The sequence below is a fragment of the Puma concolor genome, chromosome A2, assembly GCF_028749965.1.
Source record: "Puma concolor isolate L17-30 chromosome A2, mPumCon1.1.hap2, whole genome shotgun sequence".
NCBI classification, from domain to species: Eukaryota; Metazoa; Chordata; class Mammalia; order Carnivora; family Felidae; genus Puma; species Puma concolor.
In genome coordinates this window covers 38,795,844-38,818,740 of record NC_141668.1, presented here as the reverse complement: position 1 = coordinate 38,818,740, position 22,897 = coordinate 38,795,844, and the positions used below count along the sequence as shown (strand labels likewise).

Here is a 22,897-nt window from a genome sequence, read left to right as displayed (position 1 = left end):
CTGGACCCTTTTATGTCTAGGGTCCCCAGGGACTTAGCCTTTAAAAATTCTATAAAATTTCAGCTGTTTTCTTCTACTTGTCTTTTCCTCCTGTGTTCTGCCAAAGGGGAGATAATGTGTGTGCCCCTGCCTCTCCTCAGACAGGTTTATCACCTTTTGGAATTCAGTTTGTCTGGTTGCCTTGTGACTTCAGGGTTTTTTTTCTTTTCCTTTAAAAAAAATAACAGCTTTATTGAGATATAATTCACATAAATACAATTCACTCTTCTAAAGTATACAATTCTAGGGCGCCTGGGTGGCCCAGTTGGTTAAGTGTCTGACTCTTGATTTCAGCTCAGGTCATAATCTCACACTTTGTGAGCTCGAGACCCGCACTGACAGTGCAGAACTGCTTAGGATTCTTTCTGTCTCCCTCTCTCTTTGCCCTTACCCCTCATGTGCATGCTCTCTTTTCTATCAAAATAAACAAATCAACTTAAAAATATATATAAAGTGTACAATTCCAGGTGCAAGTATATAAAGTTTTGGATTCTAAGTGAGGAATGATTTCTTTTTCTTTTCTTTTTTTGATTTTCCAGCATTTTCTCATTGTGGCTTTCTTAATACTAAGCACAATAGCAGAGGAGAACTCCTCCTTTTCCATCTGCTTTATTTTAATTAATATCTTAGTGATTAAGTGACACTTTTAGTTAAAGTAGATGCTTTTCTTTCACACAGTTCAAAGAGACACATGCATGTTTTTGTTTACTGAATGAGGTATAGCTTGAAGAGACAACTGACCCAACTAACTAGTTGTCATAAATAAATTCTAAAATCTATTCTTGTTTGGTACCCAATCTTGATCTTTTAACCAAGTTATTAGTGATAAGCACATCAATAAATTCCTGTATTTAGTTATCTTGGTATACATTTTGCCAGAAGTTTGTCTTTGGAGGATATGCTAGCAAATTACGTGACTCATTTCCAGGTGTTATTTGGGTAATTTTCTGACAACCCTCCACCCACCCACCCAATCGGGACAAGGCAACTGGTAACACCTTATTTAAAATTTCATCCATGCTAAAAATTCTGTGACCATGATAAACAGAATACAACTTTAGAGGCCAGTAGCTAGTGTTGGGATGGTGGGAGTGGGGATTAAAAATGATTGTTTTAGAGGAATTTTTACCTAGTGTGTGGCTGTTCTGGAGTCATTTCTGACTTGTCATGCAAGCTCCAATCCATGTTTAGGACTCTGCAGTTTCTACGAAGGAATCAACTGAAATATCTCCTGATTACCTTCTAAGGTCTGTGGCTCTGCATCCAAGCGAGAGTTGAGGAAAGTTAACATTCCAGGTGCTTTACTGGAAAGACAAAGTCAAGATTATTACCAGCCAATATTTATAAACACCACATTCAGGGGAAATTGTTTGAGTTCAGTAGTTTTCTAAATAGACTTAAACTTTCAACCTCCAATCAGGAGGAAGCAGGTATCGATATTGCATCACAACAACTCTCCCCCAGTCCCTCTGCACTTCACTGAGTTTGGAATGTGCTTTGGAATGTGCTTTGGAGTGAGCTTGTTTTGAGGATCATTATGAGAAATAGTCCATGTTGTTTGGCCTATTTATTCTAAATATATTGTCCATTAGATCACATTGTATACTTATTGTCAGTGACTTCTAGCTCCCCAGAGTTAAGCCAAACTTCACAAAGCACAGACACACACCCCCCCCCCCAAGAGTATCCTTATTTTAACAGCAGCCGCAAGTTGGGGGATCTTCTGGCCACCTTTACTCCTGTCCAGCTGCTTACAAATTCAGGGGTTCCCTCTACCCCACAACTTCCAGAACTCTGGAAACCACTGTACATATGAATACAATTTTGTTATAAAAATAGATACAAACCAGAGCCAGACAGAAAAATACATAGGAAGAGATCTGGGAAAGTCCTAAATACAAGGTTGCTTTCATCTCCAGGGACCTTTTGCACATCAGTGTGCGACAATACACAGAATATTGCTAATTAGGAAAGCTTACCCAAACTTTGGTGTCCAGAGGTTTTTGTTTGTTGTAACTTTATTTTCTATTTTTTAAAATTTACATCCAAATTAGTTAGCACTCAGTGAAGCAATGACTTTAGGAGTAGATTCCTCAATGCCCCCCACCCACTCAGCCCACTACCCCCCCCCCCAGCAACCTTCAGTTTGCTCTCCACATTTATAAGTCTCTCCTGCTTTGTCCCCCTCCCTGTTTTCACACTATTCTTGCTTCCCTTCCCTTATGTTCATCTGTTTTGTCTCTTAAAGTCCTCATATGAGTGAAGTTACATGATTTTTGTCTTTCTCTGACTGACCAACTTCACTTAGCGTATGAAACTTCATTAAGCATGACTGACTGAATGGTTGACCACATAGCTGAACTCAACCTCCAGTTCTCCCCCTCTTTCTGAGGTGAGGCTGAGATCATGTGGCTCAAAGCCCTAACCCACTAGGTGGTTGGACTTTTTGGCATGACAGCCTCCATCCTGAGTTATCTCATTAGCATTAAGTATCAGGTGTTGTTAAAGGCTCACCCCGAATAACAAGGACATGAATCACTCAAGAAATGCCAGGGGATTAGACATTACCTCCCAAGAATAGGGGACAAAGCCAGACAAACTCTGTTGCACAACTCCCCCCCCCCCCACCCCCACCTTCTGATCTGTTTACCCTTTCTACTAAAGCTGATAGCCAAATTTGGGATCTACCTTTAGATTTGAATTAGTTTGTGTATGTGCGTATTTGTACATACATATTTCTTCTTTTTATTTTTTAATCTTCAATTTACGTGCCCACCCTACCGTATTTTATCCTTATTTTACTCTCATTTTTATGCTCCATTGTTTCATAGCAGCCTGAAATACTTACTGGGCCAAGGTGGAGGTGTAAATGAAATAATCCCCAAGACCTCAGAGATAATCCATGGTTCTGGAAATAGAAAGCAGTAGGACTAAAAGATACTGCTGCCTTTCTTTGGAGGCTTTGGGCCACCACTCTAACTTTAGTAGGGATGTTTTTTGTGTCCTCTATTGGAAGAGCTCGGCTGATCTCCCCAACTGAGAATGCCTAACAGGTTCCACCGTGCTTCTGCTGTGGACTAACTTGGGGAGGATCCTTTGGAGTGTGCTGTTTTCTCTCACAGTCACTCATGCAGTTGTGCAGATGGGAAACTCTGTGTGAATCCAGTGTATCAGTATCTATAGAATGTTTTTGATTATCTATAATTAATAACATTAGCCTTAGTTTTACTTCCTTATGGTAATGCATGCTATTTCCATTGGATTTGTTATTCTACGCATTAGTTTCTGCTTTCCTGTACACAAATACTTAACTAAATTGAGATTTTCTAAATTGCTTTTTCCTGAACTGCTGACTTTTATAACTTTCAGCCTTACTCACATTTTCATTTTCTACCTATGTATGTATGTTAGTCCCATGACTATTGAATGCCATCTGCTATATCTGTTATTTCATTAATGTTTCCTCTGTCTTTAGCTTATGAATAAAGATGAAACACTCTGCCCTGACCTCTTCGCTACCATTCTTGACATTTTAAACCAATTAGACAAAAATACAGCTTGTTATTATGACTCTTTGCCTAATAGATAAGCTGATCTTGTATTCTTACAACTATGGTTTTTATCCAAGCCTATTTTGTAATGAAAATTTCATCTGATTTCATCAGATAAGTTTGAGAAGTTCAAACACATAACATCTGTTACATTCTCTTCATCCCTTTATTCTATAAATCCATGAATAAAATCTGAATAAATATCTACCCAGCATGAGATTTTTTTTTTAGAAAAATAAAACCACAAAGCAGGTAGGCTTTGATTTACACATCTTTGTGAAGCTTTGTATGGATTGTCTGTTAATATTATATTTTTTTGTCCAAAAGTGAGTTAAAATATATGCTACAACTAATCAGATACCACGCTTTACAAAGGAAGAAGGAAGAAAGAAGGAAAGAAAAACTATTTTTCTTTATGGACCTCTGCTTTCTGTTGATTTCATGTGCATGAGATTTTTCTCATTTTAATGTTATCAAATCTAGACGAGCTTCATAAACTGGAAAAATGGACAGGAGAACTCATTCTTTTTCTTTTGAATTCTCTCCTCTTCCTAGACTTGATCATTTCAAAATGAGAAAAGTCTTATGCACATGAAATCAACAGAAAGCAGAGGTGGGGCAACAAATGGTTTAAGTAGCTGCCTCTGGAGGAATGTCTGGAAAGGAGTTTTAAAAAGAGTTTGTTCTGTGCACAAAAGGCAGCTCTTAAAGAAATGAACCTGGGGAAAAATTAAAGGAGTTGTATGGGGCCTGCAAGACCAGGGATACCAAGAATACTCCAGAGTCTTTGTCTCTCTCATTGTGCTTGTAGACTGTATGGATATACTAGTCCCGTGCCCTCACGCTAAGGGAGGGGCTCCAGAACAAAACAGCCTGGGTTTAGTTACTTGCCCTTAAAGTGATTTTTCTTACTGTCCTGACTATCCCGTGCTGGCTTGAACATACCAAAGAGTAAATTATACTCTCCTAAGAAGAATCAATTTTTATCACTTCTAGTGTTTATACTGAGGTTTTGCCATTCACGGTCAATTGATAAAACGGAAATTTGGCCAAAGTAAATGTTAGATAGCTTAGCATCACTCTGATTTAGACTCACAAGTCTTTTGTACTTGTGCTGAGCCAAACCAAGGAGATATTAAGTTGAGTAAGATTTTTCTTTAGCCAAATTTGGGTTATATCATCACAAGCTTGAGAAATACGAGCCAGATCGGTGACTTTTAATGAGCACTAATGGGTCTTTTGCACTGAAAACAGGAACAGGCAGAGAAGGTCCATGATTGGCCTTAATGCACCAGTAGTGATAGGGATCTTTATCAAGAGCTTTATTTGCTGGGTTTTTGTTTTTGCTGCTAACAGTGTTGTTGACATAGGGTTATGAAATGTGTTTTTTGTTTTGTATTCAGTCAAACAATGCATGTTTGTAAAAGTTCAGTTTCCTTTTCCGACACCTCTTTTATTTGACTTGTACTGTCCATTTCATTTTTGATGTAAAGTTCACTTAAATTCAAAAAGCAATAATTAAAATGTTCTGATACATCAGCCTTCGCCCTTTTATTTCTCTTGCTTTTATCTGTCTACTTGCTACCACCATAAAACTGTGACCTTCATAACCCTAAAAAGTTTTGGGGCACCTGGGTGGCTCAGTTGGTTAAGCATCAGTTAAGCGACTCTTGATTTCAGCTCACATCATGATCTCATGGCTCAGGAGTTTGAGCCCTGTGGGATTCGATCTTGGATTTCTGCCCCTCCCCCATTCGTGCACACACACACACACACACACACACACACACACACACACACACACATGCTCTCTCAAAATAAAATAAACTTTAGGGGGAAAAAAATTAAAAAGTTTGTTTTGTATTTGCTGTATATGCCTGAAGTGTTGAGCAAGATCTTTTCATTCCGTATGTCAGAACTCCAGCAGAGTCCAGTGCTGTAACTTCTGGAATCTCCAGTAAGCCTCCCAGTCCCTGGAAAGTACTTCGTCAGGACTCATAGAGTCCTTTGGTACATGTACAGCTCAGTATTTGGACAGAGATGCAAAGAATCCTAGTAGAGTATTTCAGGTTTCTTCAGCTCCTCTTCAGCTCTCCTCTCTAGTACCTTGTCCCACAAGGTACACTCGCTTTTTAGTATCCTGACTCCGGTCTTTTTTTTTTTTTTTTTTTTTTTCCTTCGTCCAGTGAGATAGCTCTGCATCTTATTTGTGTTTAACTTCACTATGTTGCAATTTGGAAAATACCACCCAGCATAAAACTGGCAGTGTATTATTTTTTTCTTTTACAGATCACAACCCTGTACTGTCTATTATCCAATGTCTGAAAACATAAAATATATGAAGCCACTTATTTTATAGGGGGAGGGTAGGTGGGATATACATGATTCCATCATGGCTGAAACCAGTTCATTGAGTTGATTTTTATCATGGTAATTTCTTGATTTTTTTTTCTTCAAGTGAATTAGTAGTTCTAGATGTTTGGTGATACATTTCCAGAAATGCCACATGGAATCTATTAAGCTTCTAGATATGAGCTCATTTTGATGCTATTCTGTAAATATTGATAGATTCAGCAATAAACTTTATAAGCTTTACTATTTTGAGCTCCATGATATTAGAGAAGCTGGGAGTAGTATGCCAATTATAAGAACAGCATAAAGACTTTCTTTTAACTTCAAGAAGTTTCCATAACCCTTCAAAAGACAAAGCAGGCAAACAGTTGACAAAGATGATGGGTAACAAACAGTGGAAATTGAAGTTGGCCGGATAACAATCATATCCAGCATTTAATGACCCATGAACAATTTGAGCTCTTTACATAAATTATCTGATTTAATCATATAAACAATTTTGTGATGTGATATTTCCATTTTTAGCTCAAAAATGAGAAAATTGATGATTAAAGAAGTTAAATAAAATATTGAGTACCAGTGAGAGCCAGAGTTCAAGTCCAGGTCTGCTCAGTGTTTCAGAGTCTGAGCTTTTAACTCTACAGTAGTAGAAACGGCTGCATGATAGAAATGGGAATCCTAATTACAGGTAAGATTTTGTAAGAGGCAAAAAGCAAAGAGAAATAAAATGACCTCAAGGAAAAATGGTGTGTGGAACCACCCTCGTTGGAACAGATGCTACCAAAACATATTTGAGTTGAAGAACAAGATAATTGTGTATGAAAACATTGTTTAAGAAAGTTTTTCTTGGGGCGCCTGGGTGGCGCAGTCGGTTGAGCGTCCGACTTCAGCCAGGTCACGATCTCGCGGTCCGTGAGTTGGAGCCCCGCGTCAGGCTCTGGGCTGATGGCTCAGAGCCTGGAGCCTGTTTCCGATTCTGTGTCTCCCTCTCTCTCTGCCTCTCGCCCGTTCATGCTCTGTCTCTCTCTGTCCCAAAAATAAATAAACGTTGAAAAAAAAAATTTAAAAGAAAGTTTTTCTGGCAGCAAAAAAGGCTGAATATGATTAAAAAAAGGATTGAGATCAGGGAGACCTCTAGGAGACTTATTTATAGTAATCCCATAATGACTGATTAAAAACTAGACTCTGGGTGATCATATTGTGAATGGTGGAGAGAAGTAATACAAAGATAGTTCAAGTGAAAAATGGATCAGAACTTGATTACAGACTAAACTGAGAAGTACAAAAAGGAGCAAGTCAAAAATGCTACCACATTTTTGTTCAGGAGGTGGGGGGCGGGGGGGGGCGGCAGTCGGGGGAAAGAGGGCGAGGACAGGAGTTGACTAATAAAAACAGGAGGAAAGCCAGGGTAGGGAAGGATAATGAGACCCAGTTGACCTTGAGGTTCCTGCATAGCTATCCAAATGGAGTGTTCTGTTAGCATTTAACAGTATAGACTTAGAGTTTTGATACAAGGACAGAAATGTAAAAATGTGAAATATCAGAATTCATATACTCCCTTTGTGCTTCTACTGCAGATTCCTCCCATCTAGACTAAAACATTTTTCATTAACTAACTGTGCATTTATTAAAGATAATATCAAATATCTGTTTCTGTTTTACAGAAAGAAATTCTGGAACAACAGCAGCAAGAAAGAAATGATAACAATTTTCATGGTATTTGTATGTTTTGCAATGAGGAGTTTTTCGGGAACAGGTTTGCCTTTGTGCATTTCTTTAAATATTATTGTTTTTCATCTGAAAACTCATCAAAACACCCATAATGCTTATGTAATTTAAGTTCTGTAGGTTGGCTCAGGACCCTTTCCTATATTACCAGTAATTTTTTTCTAATATGCCTAATATCAACCATGGACTATAGTGGCTCTAAGCAGAAAAGAGGAGTAACTTTAAAAATTTTTTTTCTTTTACTTTCTTCCAACTTTTTAGTCTCCAGTACAGTGAAATATTTGTTTTAGGTGTAGAATATAGTAATTCATCACCCATATACAACACCCAGTGCTCATCACATTAATACCCATTATTCCTTAATACCCATTATTCATTTAACCTATCCACTGCCCATCTCCCCTCCAGTAACCATCAGTGTGTTCTCTACAGTTAAGAGTCTATTTCTTGACTTGCCTCTCTTTTTTTTTTTTTAATGCCAAAAATAAATTTGTGTTTAATGTTGTAGGACTTTTTAAATTGGCTGACAGGCAAGACCATGTACAATGAACTACTACAGACACACCCTTCTATATTGTTAACCCTAAACCTTTAGCAGTTTTTGATGTTTTCACTTTTGGATATTAGAAATGATAAAAATCTAGGGGCACCTGGATGGCTCACTCAGTTAAGCATCTGACTTTTGGTTTCAGCTCAGGTCATGGTCCCAAGGTTTGTGAGATGCAGCCCTCATCGAGCTCTTTGCTGACGGCACAGAGGCTGCTTAGGATTCTCTCTCTCCCTCTCTCTCTCTGCCCTTCCCTGCTCATGCTCACTCTGTCCTCTCTCAAAACAAATAAATAAACTTAAAAAAAAAAAAACAAAAAACTTTTTAATGATAAAGATCTAAAAAAAACCAACACCCAAAAACAAAAACTGGGGTATTGTTAATTCCTTAGCACAAACTGGCATTCTGTAATTCATTTCTAACATTAACTGCCCAGAGTTAGGATCAGACTCTGCAGGTTTAAGGGCATCCATCATTTTCAACAAGACTGCCTCTACTTTAGACACCAGCCACAAGTTCAGTTGACCAACTGGCTAAAAATTCAGATTCTCGCCAGTAATTTGCATAGTTCAGTAATTTACCGGAATGACTCACAAACCTCAGAAAGTGGTATACTTAAGATTGCAGTTTTGTTATAAAGGAACAGCCAAGTGAAGAGATCAGGAACAGCCAAATGAAGAAATGTATAGGGCAAAATCTGGTAGGGTCCTGAACTCAGAATTTCTATGCCCTTTCCTCAAGGAATCAAGACACATCACCCACCCAGCTCATCAAGGTATTCACCAACCAGGAATCTTCACTGAGCTTTGGTGCCCAGAGTTTTTAATGAGGCTTCATTTTATAAGCTTGATTGATTCAGTCATTGAATTTAATCTCTACATTGCTCCCATCTCCAGTCTCCAGACCCCTTCTGTCTCTAGAGGTCTGACTGGCTCAGAATCTCAATCTTTTAATCACATTGTTAGTCTTTCTGTTGACCAGCCCCCATTCTGAAGCTAGCTAGGGACCTATGGTGAGTTGCCTCCTTAGCATAACAAATAGTAAGTTCCTGGGGTTTTAGAAGCTCTATGCCAGGAATCAAGGACAAAGGCCAGACAGATTTCTCGTTATACAACAGTTAATATTTACAGAAGTACATCATTTTCTAAACTTTTTTAATGTTTAAATATTTATTTTGAGAGGGAGAGAGAGAATCCCAAGCACACTCTGTACTGCTGGTGCCAGAGCACAACACGGGCTTGACGTGGGCTCTGTGGGCTTGAACTCATGAAAACGTGAGATCATGACCTCAGCTGAAATCACGAGTCCATCACTCAAATGACTGAGCCACCCAGGTGCCCCTACAAATGTACATCATTTTTTTTAACATTAAAAAAAAAAATTTTATGTTTATTTTTGAGAGAGAGAGAGTGTTGTATGTGAACAGGAAGAGCAGAAAAAGGGAGACACAGAATCCCAAGCAGGCCCCAGGCACTGAGCTGTCAACACAGAGCCCGATGTGGGGCTCAAACTCACAAAGTTATGTGGAAAAGGAAAATTTTATGTAAATTTATCTAAGTTTTACATAGCAAAAATGCTTACGTGTAAAAATATGTTATTCTATTGAGCATTATTGTCTGGAAAACACTGAAAAAGAGAGGATAGGTACACAGATAAAGTACTTGCTAGAATTCAGAAAATGTTTTGATTGAAACACTGATGTTAGAACATCACTAATGAAGATTTGATTCTTATATAGGTCAGTTGGCATAGAGAAAAATCTGTGCCAAAAGGTACTGTGAAATACTCCACCAAATACTAGTTTTATTCAAAGTTATCAATAGTTAAGCACTTAGACAAACAGAGCATATTAACAATGAGATTAATAAATGTGACCCTACATAGTTAAAAAAAAAACAACATTTTCATAGGGATGGATGCTTTATTTCATTTTCTAAAGGAAAAAAAATAATAATCCTAGAAACAATTATTTTGGGTCAGCTAAGTGTCTAAATAAAGTAGATAAAATAAACTGTATAATGTATCAGTATGCATAGTCTATCAATGGTTTGTGTATTAATGAGTTCCCCAAAACTGTCACCTTTATTTTATGAACTAAAGTTGTGATAAAGGGAGTGCTTGGCTGGCTCAGTTGGAAGAGCATGTGACTCTTGATCTCAGTGTCGTGAGTTCAAGCCCCATGTTGGATGTAGAGATCACATACAAACATACATAAAAATAAAGTTGTGATAATGGCCCAATAGAATAACATATTTTTACACATAAGCATTTTTGCTATCTAAAACTTAGATAAATTTACATAAAATTTTCCTTTTCCACATAAACTATTCAACAGCCTGGTGACTGTGTATTCAGTGTGTCAAAACCCTTGCATATAATTGATGTGTGAATGGTGGGTTCCAGATCTCTGTCCAATAGTGAGTTAAATGTCTCTGATTCCAGGACATGCATAGCAGGACATATTTCCCTTTGGCAGTTGTCTCTTCCTCCTCCCATGATAAGTTGGAAAAGTCAGCAAACACTTTTTTTTTCACTTAAAGGAGAGAAAACTAATTCATACATAGAGTATATTCCTGTCTACTGGCAAATAATGGAACAAATTTGGACTCACTTTACAAAGAATTCATGTGATTATATGTGTACTTAAATACTTTATAACATATCACTGTTTCATAGCCCAAAAGTGTGTTGTAGTGTTTAACCTTTGCATGTACTTCTGATTAGTGTTATCATTTTGAAAATGCTGTTCCTGATCTGATTTTTTACTAGATGATTTATAAATAGTATAAATTGCTCATATTTCTTCCTAGATCTGTTCTTTTGAACCACATGGCCAGAGAACATGCTTTCAACATTGGCTTGCCAGACAACATTGTAAACTGCAATGAATTTCTGTGCACATTACAGAAAAAGCTTGACAAGTAAGTATTTTTTTTTTCCATGAAACATATCCTGCAGTTATTTTAATTTTCAATTATGTTGGGAATTTTTTTTAAATGTCTGTTGGGAATTTTTAAAAATTAATCTAGGGGCGCCTGGGTGGCGCAGTCGGTTAAGCGTCCGACTTCAGCCAGGTCACGATCTCGCGGTCCGTGAGTTCGAGCCCCGCGTCGGGCTCTGGGCTGATGGCTCAGAGCCTGGAGCCTGTTTCCGATTCTGTGTCTCCCTCTCTCTCTGCCCCTCCCCCGTTCATGCTCTGTCTCTCTCTGTCCCAAAAATAAATAAACGTTGAAAAAAATAAAAATTAATCTAAAAGAAGTAATTAACAAAATGGAATTTTCTCATTTCTCATGTTGGAAAAGTTCACGTTTTGCATCACAATGTTGTTCATTTTGTCTAGATCATATTGCCTTTTACCATTTTTTAAATAAAAGTATCATATATACCAAACAATGTACATACCATAAAAAAGTATATAGGGTAGAAGAGTATTCTCTCCATCCAACCAAAGAAATAAAACATTATAAATTTCCTTGAATCTTTATATGTATCTCCTCACTAGTATCTCCCCATTTTTTAATTTTGTATTCGTAATTCTTTTGCTTTACAGTATAAGTTTTCACATATTTAGTAAATATATTGTCAAATTGTATGTTACTCAGCTTTATATCAGACATAACGTGCTATATCCATTCTTTTACCTTTAGTATGTATTCACATTTATATATCATAACATTCCACTTTTCCTAAGGTCATATTCTGGTGACCATGGGTATCTAGAGCTTAGCTTGTTAAAGTAAGGAAGAAATTCTATGGGTCACTAAAATGGCTTTCAAAAATCTATCTACTTTTCTTTCTAGAACAGGGCCCAATATTTTTCTCTCACAACCTAGGTTTTTTTGGTTTTTGGGTTTTGTTTTCAAATAAAATCTCAGCCCACAATATTTGAAGCAATAACATTAAGAAAAATGTATTAATTAACACAGATCTGTTATTAAAAGTTCTGAATTCAAATTCTGGTACCAGCACTCCACTACAACAAGTCTTTTCACTCATATTAAATGATCCTTCATTTATAAAATAATACTAGATGTATTTTCTAGCAAGATTAGCATAATGAATATCCCTAGTTAGTTTATTTATCCCATAAACTATAGTTATTTCTGTGACACAAGAAATGGTTAAAAGAGTGTTTAGTAGTGATGACACAAGAATTCAAAATTTGAACTGATTTCAGTCATTTGAGAGTTTTCATGTGCAAGGAAGATTAGACATAACCTGTGTGACTCCAAGAAATAGAACTCTAACTAGACTGCTAGGGAGAAGTTACAGGCCATATGAACTGTCAGACGTAGGATGAGGAAGATATTTTATTAGCAATCTGTTCATTTTCAGTAGAAAATGAATGACAACAGAGAGGGCAAGTAACTTGACCAAGTCCCATAGTTAAATATGTACTGGAAGTAGGAATTAACCCTTGCAAATCTACGCATGGGCTAATTTGTTGTACTCAATGGAGGCAACCAATGCTAGTTATCAATCAGCATAATTATTTGAAGAACATGCCTATGTTTTCATTTTTAGAAGAGATCATTTGATTAGAAAACACTAAAATAATTTTTGGATCTTAGCTATCTTTGTCACGGTTTGAACTGCATAGCCAAGTTGGCTAACTTAGCCAACTACAAAATAAACCATGCATGCATCCCACAAAGTCAAAGAAATAAAGTGAGAGGGTTCCAACAAGGATGTCATATCCCAGTTGAAGAGTCTTTGTGACCTAAAATGAGTAATCATAAGAGTTAATAATAAAGGGCTATTGCAGCAACTATCCAAGAGACTTGTGTAATCTGTCAATGTTTGTGCATTTCTTTTAGCTTGCAGTGCTTATACTGTGAGAAGACCTTCAGGGACAAAAATACACTTAAAGATCATATGAGGAAAAAACAGCATCGGAGGATCAATCCTAAGAACAGAGAATATGACCGATTTTATGTCATCAATTATTTGGTAAGCCTTTCTCTTCATAATTTAAAATTTGCATTTCCATGAACAAATATCTTTCCAAGGGCTGTCTAATATTTAAACAAGCAATTAGTAGAAAGGTCAAAATGCAATCAAGGGACACTTTCAAGCAGTGATTAGCTTTAACATGGTTAGTTTATAAATCTCAACTTGATTTGGTTTGTCTTTGATTTGCCAGAATTTTACACAGTAAAAATGTCATGCCTGTAGGATTCATAGTGATCTTGAACAAAAAAAAGTAATAATAGATATAAGGTACTTGGATATCCACGTATTCTCTCCCATTTGTGATATTATCTATTACCTTGAGTCCAGAGACTATATTCTCTACAAAAAACATCTCTTGACAGCTGGATGTGCTAGGTGTGCTATGCTAGATAACCCTTTAAAAAAACCAATCTTTTACTCTTTCCTCTTTCCCCTTTAAAAAAATCTTCCCTTCCCCATAAAGAAAAAAAAGTATCATCCTCCTTGGCCAGCATATCTTTGATGGAAATTTTAGAGAAACCAAATCATTTCACTAGGCAAGAGGACTTTTACTTGTTTGGCTAATAGAACGTAATAATGGAGTTATCATGTCGAGGATTTTAAATATATTAAAAGCTTTCCTTCCTTAGAAACCTCAAAACCACTTGCTGACCTTTTTGGTTAAGAGAACATATTCAGCTGGTGCAGCACGCGTCACTGGGGGGGTATTTGGAAATGTGAGAGGGGATTCTGAATGACACAGTGACTGGGAGTGCTAGCTCCCTGCCCTAGTCTGCTGAATTTGGGGGGGGGGGGGGGCTGTACATTACAAAGGAGAGGATCCACTCGTTTAAAGAAAGGAGTTAAGGAACTCTCTGCTGGAATTAGAAGAAAGCTAGAGAGTTCTCTTTCCCACATGTTTCTTAGGCAAATGGAAATTATTTTTTTTCCTTGCAATAGGAAATTAGAATCAAGCTCAGTAGCCACAGAAGGCATAACTGATTATAATCAACCATTTTATCTGTTGGGCAGAAACAAGCATATCCTGAAATATGGTGGAACTCTCTGCTGGAGGGTGGAATTTTTGTCTGTTCTAACTAAACCTTATAGCGTTAAAGTAAAATTCCCCTTGAGAAGCAAGTTTGACATGTGTTTGAAGATTGACTCCGAGAGGTTGCCATGATCTGCTACAAATGTTTTACAACTAGCTAAAGGCAAAGGCACCCTCTGAGTCCTTCAATCTTCTCTAGAAATCAGTCATTCATTCCTAGAACAAACGCCGCTTCAGGGCCAGCCCAGTCCAATGGGGAGTAGACCTCAGTGTTAGCCCTAAGAAATCCCACCTATTGCAGAAAGCTGTGGAAGCAATTTAACAGTACTTCCTTCCGGGGATCTTTTAAAATGATATTCAAGACCTTGGGACTAGCAGAACATTATACAGCTGGAGGTATTTACCTTTTAGAGGAGACTTCAAAAGGACTGCTCACTCAAATTCTGCTGGCACTTTTAGAAAAGTATGATACTTTATTCTCTGGGCATCAAGTAGTGTGTCTGTCAAAACTGAAATTATCTACAAGGACCAGCTGTCTCTAGATGAGCATGCTAGATTTTACTGCCCACTGACTGCCCAGATGTCATGTGGCATGAATCATAGCCTAAGAGAAGTGTTTCAAGAGAATATAAAGACTTTAATAATATATAAAATGAAAATTAAATCACTTTAGAAAAATGGTGATAAATAGCAGTAATTTTTTTCTTTTAACTAGCAACATTTGAGTACTTGATATGTGCCAGACACCATCTTGGGTATTTATATTAAACCATTTACTCTTTTTTTTTTTTTTTTTTTTTTTTTTAGAACAAGGTAGAAGGATTGCCTTTTCTCTACATCCTCATCAACACTTGTTACTTCTTTTTTTTTTTTTTTAATTTTTTTTTTTCAACGTTTATTTATTTTTGGGACAGAGAGAGACAGAGCATGAACGGGGGAGGGGCAGAGAGAGAGGGAGACACAGAATCGGAAACAGGCTCCAGGCTCCGAGCCATCAGCCCAGAGCCTGACGCGGGGCTCGAACTCACGGACTGCGAGATCGTGACCTGGCTGAAGTCGGACGCTTAACCGACTGCGCCACCCAGGCGCCCCAATTAAGCCATTTACTCTTAAGCATATCCCTATGTCACAGGTTTTATCTTTATCACCATTTTATAGATTAGGAGATTAGGCACAGGTCTTTTTCCAAGGTCACATAGTTAGAACAGAATACTTAACCTCTCTGTGTATCCATTTTATAATTTTTCTCAATGTTTACAGTTGAAATAATACTAGTACCTACCTCTTACTTTGTTGGTTGAGTTTTTGGTCAAGTAATGGTGATGAACTCATAATGATCACCTTCTTGCCTGTTCTCTTTTGTACCAAACTAGAAAGTGATTCAAGGTCAAAGAAAAGCTGACTTCAACAGGCTCCTCAAGGGCTCTGACCCACAACCTTAGCCTTCTTAGCCCTATATGCTTTCCCACTGAGGTAAATAGCCCACAATAATAAGAATGATTTAAAAAAATAAAACCTAGGGGCGCCTGGTGGCTCAGTCTGAAGCTTCTGACTTGGGTTCAGGTCATGATCTCATGGTTTGTGAGTTCAAGCCCTCTGCTGACAGCTCAGAGCCTGGAGCCTGCTTCAGTTTCTATGTCTCCCTTTCTCTCTGCCCCTGCCCTGCTTGCTCTCTGTCTCTCTCAAAAATAAACATACATTAAAAAAAATTTTTTTACACAAAACCTAAAATATGTTATGATTAGCTGTAGCATTTTGGAATGATGTAAACTTAACTCAGAAAAGGATTGAAGAAGGGGCGCCTGGGTGGCTCAGTAGGTTAAGCATCCAACTTCAGCTCAGGCCATGATCTCACCATTTGTGAGTTCAAGCCCCGCATCAGGCTGTGTACTGACAGCTCAGAGCCTGGAGCCTGCTTCGGATTCTGTGTCTTCCTCTCTCTCTGCCCCTCCCACACTCACACTCTCTCTCTCTCTCAAAAAAGCAAATAAATAATTTTTTTTAAATTAAAAAAAAAAATGACTGAAGAAGCTAATAAAGTCTCTAATGATGTAGAAGTGTCCTCACATAGAGAATTGCTTACCAGAAGTATCAACCTTAATAATATCCTGAGTATTGTAGTAAATAAAAGGCATCATAACAAATAGAACGAGTATATAAACAACTGTTCCCAATATTAATAATGTGTAGTTAGAGAAAAATGAGGCCCAGAGATTTCTCAGCATCCTTTTAGTTTTCTTTTAGACCCCATTACTGAAAATATTTAATATTTCATAAAAATATTTAATATGAAGAATGAATTCTTCTAAGAGTTTAAGCAATGAATAATGACGTTGCTTTATTTTCAAAGATGGGAAAAACAATACTGAGAGACATTCACTGTGTATTCCTCTGAGGGAAGAGGCTTACATGACTGAGGAAAGTGGGCCAAAAAGAGAAGAACTATTGTTATTAGTCGTCAGGGTCTGCATACCCATTTCTCACATCCTCTTCCCTGTAAGAGTCACTTTAACTGGCTTTATACATTCTACAAACATTTGAGTGCCTTCCAGGTACCAGACACTGGTGGAAGAGGAAGAAAAATATTACGGACAAGGTGGTTAATTTAAGTCCCTACTCCCAGAGAGTTAAAGGTTGGTATGAGAGACAGGCGTGTAAGCACGTAATTTCAGCACCTCGGAATGGGGTGTATGAAGTTAATGCTTGGACCTCTCCTGTAGCACATTAATGCAGTAATTGAGTCATGGGCCCACAGAGTTGCTCACCTCCGCTCCAAACAGAATCTCCAGGCCAGCAGTGCTGGCAGCATCCAGGATATTCCTGGCAAGATGCCCTCTGATAGTCATCAAAGGTGAGAGAGCTAAGGACAGAGGCTGGTTTTGGCTCTCCTCTGAGCTCAGCGAATTGACAGATACATTTTTCTTCCTTAGGTGAGATGATTTCCATGTTTAATAATTCATATCAGTTTTTGAATAATAACAGACTTGCAAATACATAAAAAGTCCCTATGCATATTCTGGATTACCTACTTACGGGTTCTTTCTTTGTTTTCTCACAAACAAAAGGGCTCAATGGCTAGGGGGGATGGCCAAGGGGACAATTTCACAGGCAGTTTCACATTCAGATTCCCCTGCCTCAGAGGGAAATGAACTGTGTACATCATCATTGAGCCTTCAGCTGCCTATTCCTAAGGTACTCCTGTTTCAAGCCCTGAATTTTCCTAAAGGAAACTGTTTTTGCTGTGGCTTTATCGTTTTTTGATTTCTATTTTTTTATTCTTAAAATATACAGAGCCATTTGTAACAGAATTGTGCTCTTAACCTGTTTTCATAGTTTTGGTATAGTTCTCTCTACTGAAATTATTAACATTTAAGACACCTCTTTCTCTGTTTATGATGGGTTTTTTGTGTAAGTACATAGAAGTTTGTGTGTGGAGCGGTGGGGGTGCTGGGTGAAGAGGATTTTTTTTTTGTTTTTCTTGTCCACCCTCTCATTGATCATAAACCATCTGATGCAGGAGGTTGAGGGGGTGTTCTGAACATCTTTACTGACATGCCTTCCAAACTTTGTTTTTTTTTTTAATTCTTTGCTTTCCTAACATGATTCATTAGCGGGCACAGAATCTTAATTAGGGAGTTCTGTGCTCTGTTTTGTTTTTTTTTTTTTCTTCTTTTTGGGTCTTATTCCTATAATAAACTATATATATTCGACTCTACATGGCAGAGCATTCTAGGAAAGTCTGGGCCAATGTCACCTGCAAATCACTTGTTACCTACTACACTAATGATCACGGAGTTCCATTTTCCTCTCAAATGGTAAACAGTTAGTGCTGTATTGCCTAGAAAAATTCCTACGTGTTCTACCAAATACTGAGAAAATTGCACAATAATGCTTTGAGTTTGGAAGTTTGATACTGAAAGATATTTTATGTCTCTATGGCCAAAACATTTATTGATCAACAACATTTGCCCATATCACTGAAAATGGTAATAGATGGCCCTTCCTTGAATTAATATCTTGCAGCAATGACCTTAAAGTACAAGTCCGGAGAGACCAAGTAATCCATGAAAGATTTAATTCATCACGAAAAATTCCAACTAACAAAGATCCCATTGGCAGTTTTGAGGCCATTCTTGGTGTCCATAATGAGGTTCAGACATTTCGTGACAACTCTGGGAAATACATTATAGACTCCAAATTAAATATCTCTAATGACATTATGGTAAATCTCTGCGTGTCTGAGTTTATGCATCATTTAGCTGATAGATAATGACAGCTTCAAAACCTCTCATTAAGTTGATGAATGATAGATTTTCTTTTTTCCTAAATCATAATGGACCTTATAGTTCTTTGTTTTTGGTTAAATGAATACCTTTTTAGAGAAAAAAATATTCATAACTGAGAGTAAATTTTGGTTATTTTTTTCCAAAGGAGGAATATCTATCAAGGATGTCTGTATTTGTGGCAGGTCAGGTCAATCTTGACTGTAACCATAGTTTAGCTGCTTGAAAAGGTGTCCATTATTGTTCCTACATCCCTCTTTAATGTACTCTCTGCTTTTGCATGGCATAGTGGGAAAATTGGATGGAGAGAGAGGAAAAGACCAGAGAATGACTCAAGAATAGAAAAGAGAAATGGTTGGGCCAAAAGAAATGATTTCTACTCAACGCTCCATAAAGTTTTGCTGAAATTATGACTCAATTTGCCAGACACAGCCCTAAATGGGTAGAGCTTCTCCATGAACTGTGAGAAATAAAAGAGATTTGAGTAGATACTTGAGTACTTACTGTTGCCTGGTACCATGTATTTATATCCAGGCGTTCTTTGTTTTATTGCACTTTGCAGACAGGCATTTTTTACAGATTGAAGATTTGTGGCCACTTTGTTTTGAGCAAGTCTATCAGCACCATTTTTTCAACAGCATTTGCTCACTTCATGTCTTGGGGTCACATTTTGGTAATTCTCAGAGTACTTAAGTAAGGTATGTACATTATTTTTTTAGATAAAATGCTTGCACACATAAAATACTACAGTATAATATAAACATAACTTTTATATGCACTAGGAAACCAAATGTTCATTTGGCTTGCCTTATATTGATGGTCTGGAACCAAACCTACAATATTTCTGAGGTATACCCATACATTAACTAATTTATTTAATCACCTTACAAAAACCTTTGAGATAGAATCTAAATTGGCATTGAATTGTTAGATTTTTTTCAGTTATAATTTAATTTAAAAAATACTTTCTAGTACTTACTGTATGCCTGGCTCTGGAAATGTAACAGTGAACAAAGTCCATGTCCTCATGGGCATTCTGGTGGAAAAAACGAATAGCGAATAAGAGAACAAATAGATAACACAAACTTGATTTCAGGTAGTGATCAATGCTTTAACAAAAATAAAAAACATAATAGGGGAATAAAAAGTAACTTGGAGAAGGGGTGTAGTTTTAACAGAGTAGTCAGAAAAAGAGATGGTAACATTTAAGCAGATACCAGAATGACTGAACCCTGCAGTTATGTGAGAGAGCAGTGTTCAGACAGAGAATACAACACGTACAGGACCTGGGTACAGGTGAGCCTGCTGTGTTCAAGCAAAAAGACTGATGTGTCTGGAGCAAACTGAGCCAGAGAAAAAGTGGTGGGCCCTAAGGGATGGAGAAGGAGCCAGGGCAGAACGTGGAGATCTTACAAGCCATGGTAAGGCCTCTGAATTTTGTCCTCCATGTGGTTAAGAAGCCATGGGAGGGTTTATACAAACAGGGAAGTGTCCTTTAGAAAGATCACTGTGCTGCTGTTTGAAAAATAGACTGTAGGGGACCTCAAGGAGAAACAGTCCAGCTAGGACAGTGTTTCAGGGTCCCCATCCAGAGATATTTTTGGATTTCTAAAAAGATTCCCCAAGAGATTCTAATGTACATCCAGGGTTAAGAAATGTTGGTTTACATTTAAGAGAAAGGAATTTGATTGAAAAAATACTGCTGCTTCTCCAAAAAGAAAAACATTAAAATTGTTTTAGGATACATCCTTCCTTGTCACCGAAATAACTGTTTTAATAAATCCTACGTGTATTGATTTAAGACCACCGAGTATGAGTTTCTGTGGGGTTTTTTTTATGGTTGTTTTTTTTTTTTAAGTTCTGTGTCTATTTTCTCTCTCCTTTCTCCTCTTCACCCCGCTCTTCCAGCTCTCTAATCCTTCTGTTCTTCCCACAAAGGAACTTGGAAAATCGTGGGAGGAAGTTCAGTTGGAAGATGATCGGGAGTTGCTAGACCATCAGGAAGAGTAAGACTTGTTACTGCTGCTAATTAATTGTGGTTGTTTTAAGAGTAGGAAAACATTTCTTCAGTTGGTTTAAAATGATCATTCTGAAGAGAGAATAGAAATAAAAAAGACTTTCTTTTTAAGCCATCCATCCTTCCATGTATTAGTGCAAAAACTTGAATTCAAAGTAACTTCGGCATAAAAATCATTAAAGCGACTGTTACTCTAACTAAATAGTTTTTTGCCTTTAAAACTGTTAATTGGACACACAGGTAAAATATAGTGCAGAGAAAAATACCTTCTATTGGTGTTTTGCTCACTTGGTTGGTGCCCAGACCTTGAAGTGATATGATTAGAGAATATAATGGAAGTGAAGTTCACCTTGTTCCATGTTCATCCCATTGAGTCACTGAAAACTCGAGTCACTGGAAACTCACAGCTCCTTTCCTTGGAGTTACAGCCTTGAGACATGTGTTTTTCAACCTAAAAGGATTCCCTGTTACTCATCCGCTTTTCCTTCAAAGCCATTTGGCCTTTTTTTCTCTCCTGGAATTTCAGTTTTCCAGGCTCAGGAATGAGAAGAAGTTGGCAGTATCTCCAAAAATAAATGCAGGGGGTGGTGGGTCGGCAGGAATTGTAGGTAAAAATGGGTCCTGTATGATTTTTAACTTCTCTGTCTACCACCAGATTTAACACTTGTCCCATTTGAATGATCAGCATTTCTCACATGAAGGATGTACGATTTGCTTTTTAAAACACACCGTTTGTCATGCAGAGACATACTCCCAGCCTTACACTTCACAGCATGTGTACTTAGTGGTTGTGGCTAATGAGAGAGAGCATCGCATCTCTGATAGGCCTCCTTTGCAAATTAAACCTGGCTGTGTCAGAAAGACATTATCCTGATTCTGCAGTGAAATAGCTGCTCAGAAGAGAAGCAGATAGAAGAAAATGGAGCAGCACCTGTTCGCTATTTATATTAATTTCATGGTGCTGCTCTGAATTTCAAAAGCTGTATCAAAAAGTCATAATATGATGTGACAATCTTTACAGCGATGTCAGAGTTGAAAGAGATTGGCAGGGTTTCCTAGGGAGGAGAAAGTAATACCAAGTGACTGTGTGAGGGGAATCTCCGTATTTACTATTTTCTTTTTTAACACAGCGACTGGTCTGATTGGGAAGAGCGCCCTGACTCTGCTGTCTGCCTATTTTGTGAAAAGCAAGCAGAAACAATTGAGAAATTATGTGTCCACATGGAGGTAAGATGCTTGTATTCGTCTGAATTTTGTTTTCTTCTGGCAGGGTGGCTGATAGCAGTAGCAGTCTTATCAGCTTCTATGTTTAATTTCTGTCATCCTGTTCCTAAAAATGCGATAAGCAAAACGAGAGACCGCCAGATCCGTCAAGGAGAACCAGAACTCAGGACAGTTGAGTACAGGGCACTGGACCTATGTGAAAGGTCAGCATAGGAGTTCGCAGACTATTTGTGCTGTCCTTCCTCTCAGATCTTTGTAGATAATTCTCATTTAGAATGCAGGACCTGTATCCATGATTAACAGTGCTCAAGATATAGACATGTTCTAGGTCTTTTTCCACTGCTTCCTGTGCTGGTAAGGAGAGCAGAAGGGAGAAGGTTGCCCTTCACAAAGCCCTTGATGAAATGGGGGACACCGGCAGAGAGGGTGCATGGTGTGGCTGTGCAGCTCCTTCAGTTACAACAATTTGGAGGGAAGAAATGTGAGGGCGTTTCCAGCCTGTGTGTTCTTTTCTGGATGCCATTTTTATGTTACAATTAAGCTTGAAGGTAACAATCCTAAACCTTCTTTTCATGCCAGTGTATCTGAGAGACGACACACTCCCAACACCTCTGATCCTAAGCTGCACAGTGGGGGGTGGGAAGGGGGACATCTAATGATTCAGGACGGTAGCGCAGCTTGGGGGGAGAGGGGTGATTATAATAGAAAAATATCGCCGGATGATTCTCATATGCTCTCCCTACCCTCCCCCGGCCGTCTCTGCCAACCGTGACGCAGAGCATCCTGTTTCACCCACCTTCTCCCCACTCTCATTCAGACGCACTGTTCTCAATTCCGTAAAGTAAGAACTTAGAAGGTATTCAAAAGGCCACGAGCGTTTACCCTATGAAAGCAGAGAGTAATTTTCTCTGAAACAGGTTGCTGATAGTATTGTGTGTATAGTTTCTAGTATTTAAAATTAATTCATAATATCCTAAAATCTTTGAACTGAAGGAAGTCTCAGCCCCCCACCCTGTGTAGGAATTCCCTTTGCAACACCCTTGACCCGTGTCCACGGCCTCTGCTCAGTCACTTTCGGAGATAAAGAGTCAATGGTGTTCCTAATCATCCTGCCTCTGATGTGACACTAAATGCCTTCACAGGGAGTTAGATGGTCTTTATTCTCTGTAAGCT

General features: G+C 38.0%; 1 protein-coding gene across 4 annotated transcripts in view; it reads left to right on the top strand.

Annotated features, from left to right (window-relative positions):
• ZNF277 (zinc finger protein 277) overlaps nucleotides 1–22,897 on the top strand; it is a 113,124-nt gene that overhangs the window by 86,493 nt on the left and 3,734 nt on the right. For 3 of the 4 annotated variants that reach the window (XM_086692296.1, XM_086692311.1, XM_086692321.1), the window contains 5 exons: nucleotides 7,607–7,698; nucleotides 11,028–11,138; nucleotides 13,035–13,167; nucleotides 20,392–20,489; nucleotides 21,631–21,727. In XM_086692296.1, coding sequence (XP_086548422.1) covers nucleotides 7,607–7,698; nucleotides 11,028–11,138; nucleotides 13,035–13,167; nucleotides 20,392–20,489; nucleotides 21,631–21,727 — 531 coding nt within the window. The remainder of the gene's footprint in view (nucleotides 1–7,606; nucleotides 7,699–11,027; nucleotides 11,139–13,034; nucleotides 13,168–20,391; nucleotides 20,490–21,630; nucleotides 21,728–22,897) is intronic. The other variant, XM_086692303.1, reaches the window with a different exon arrangement.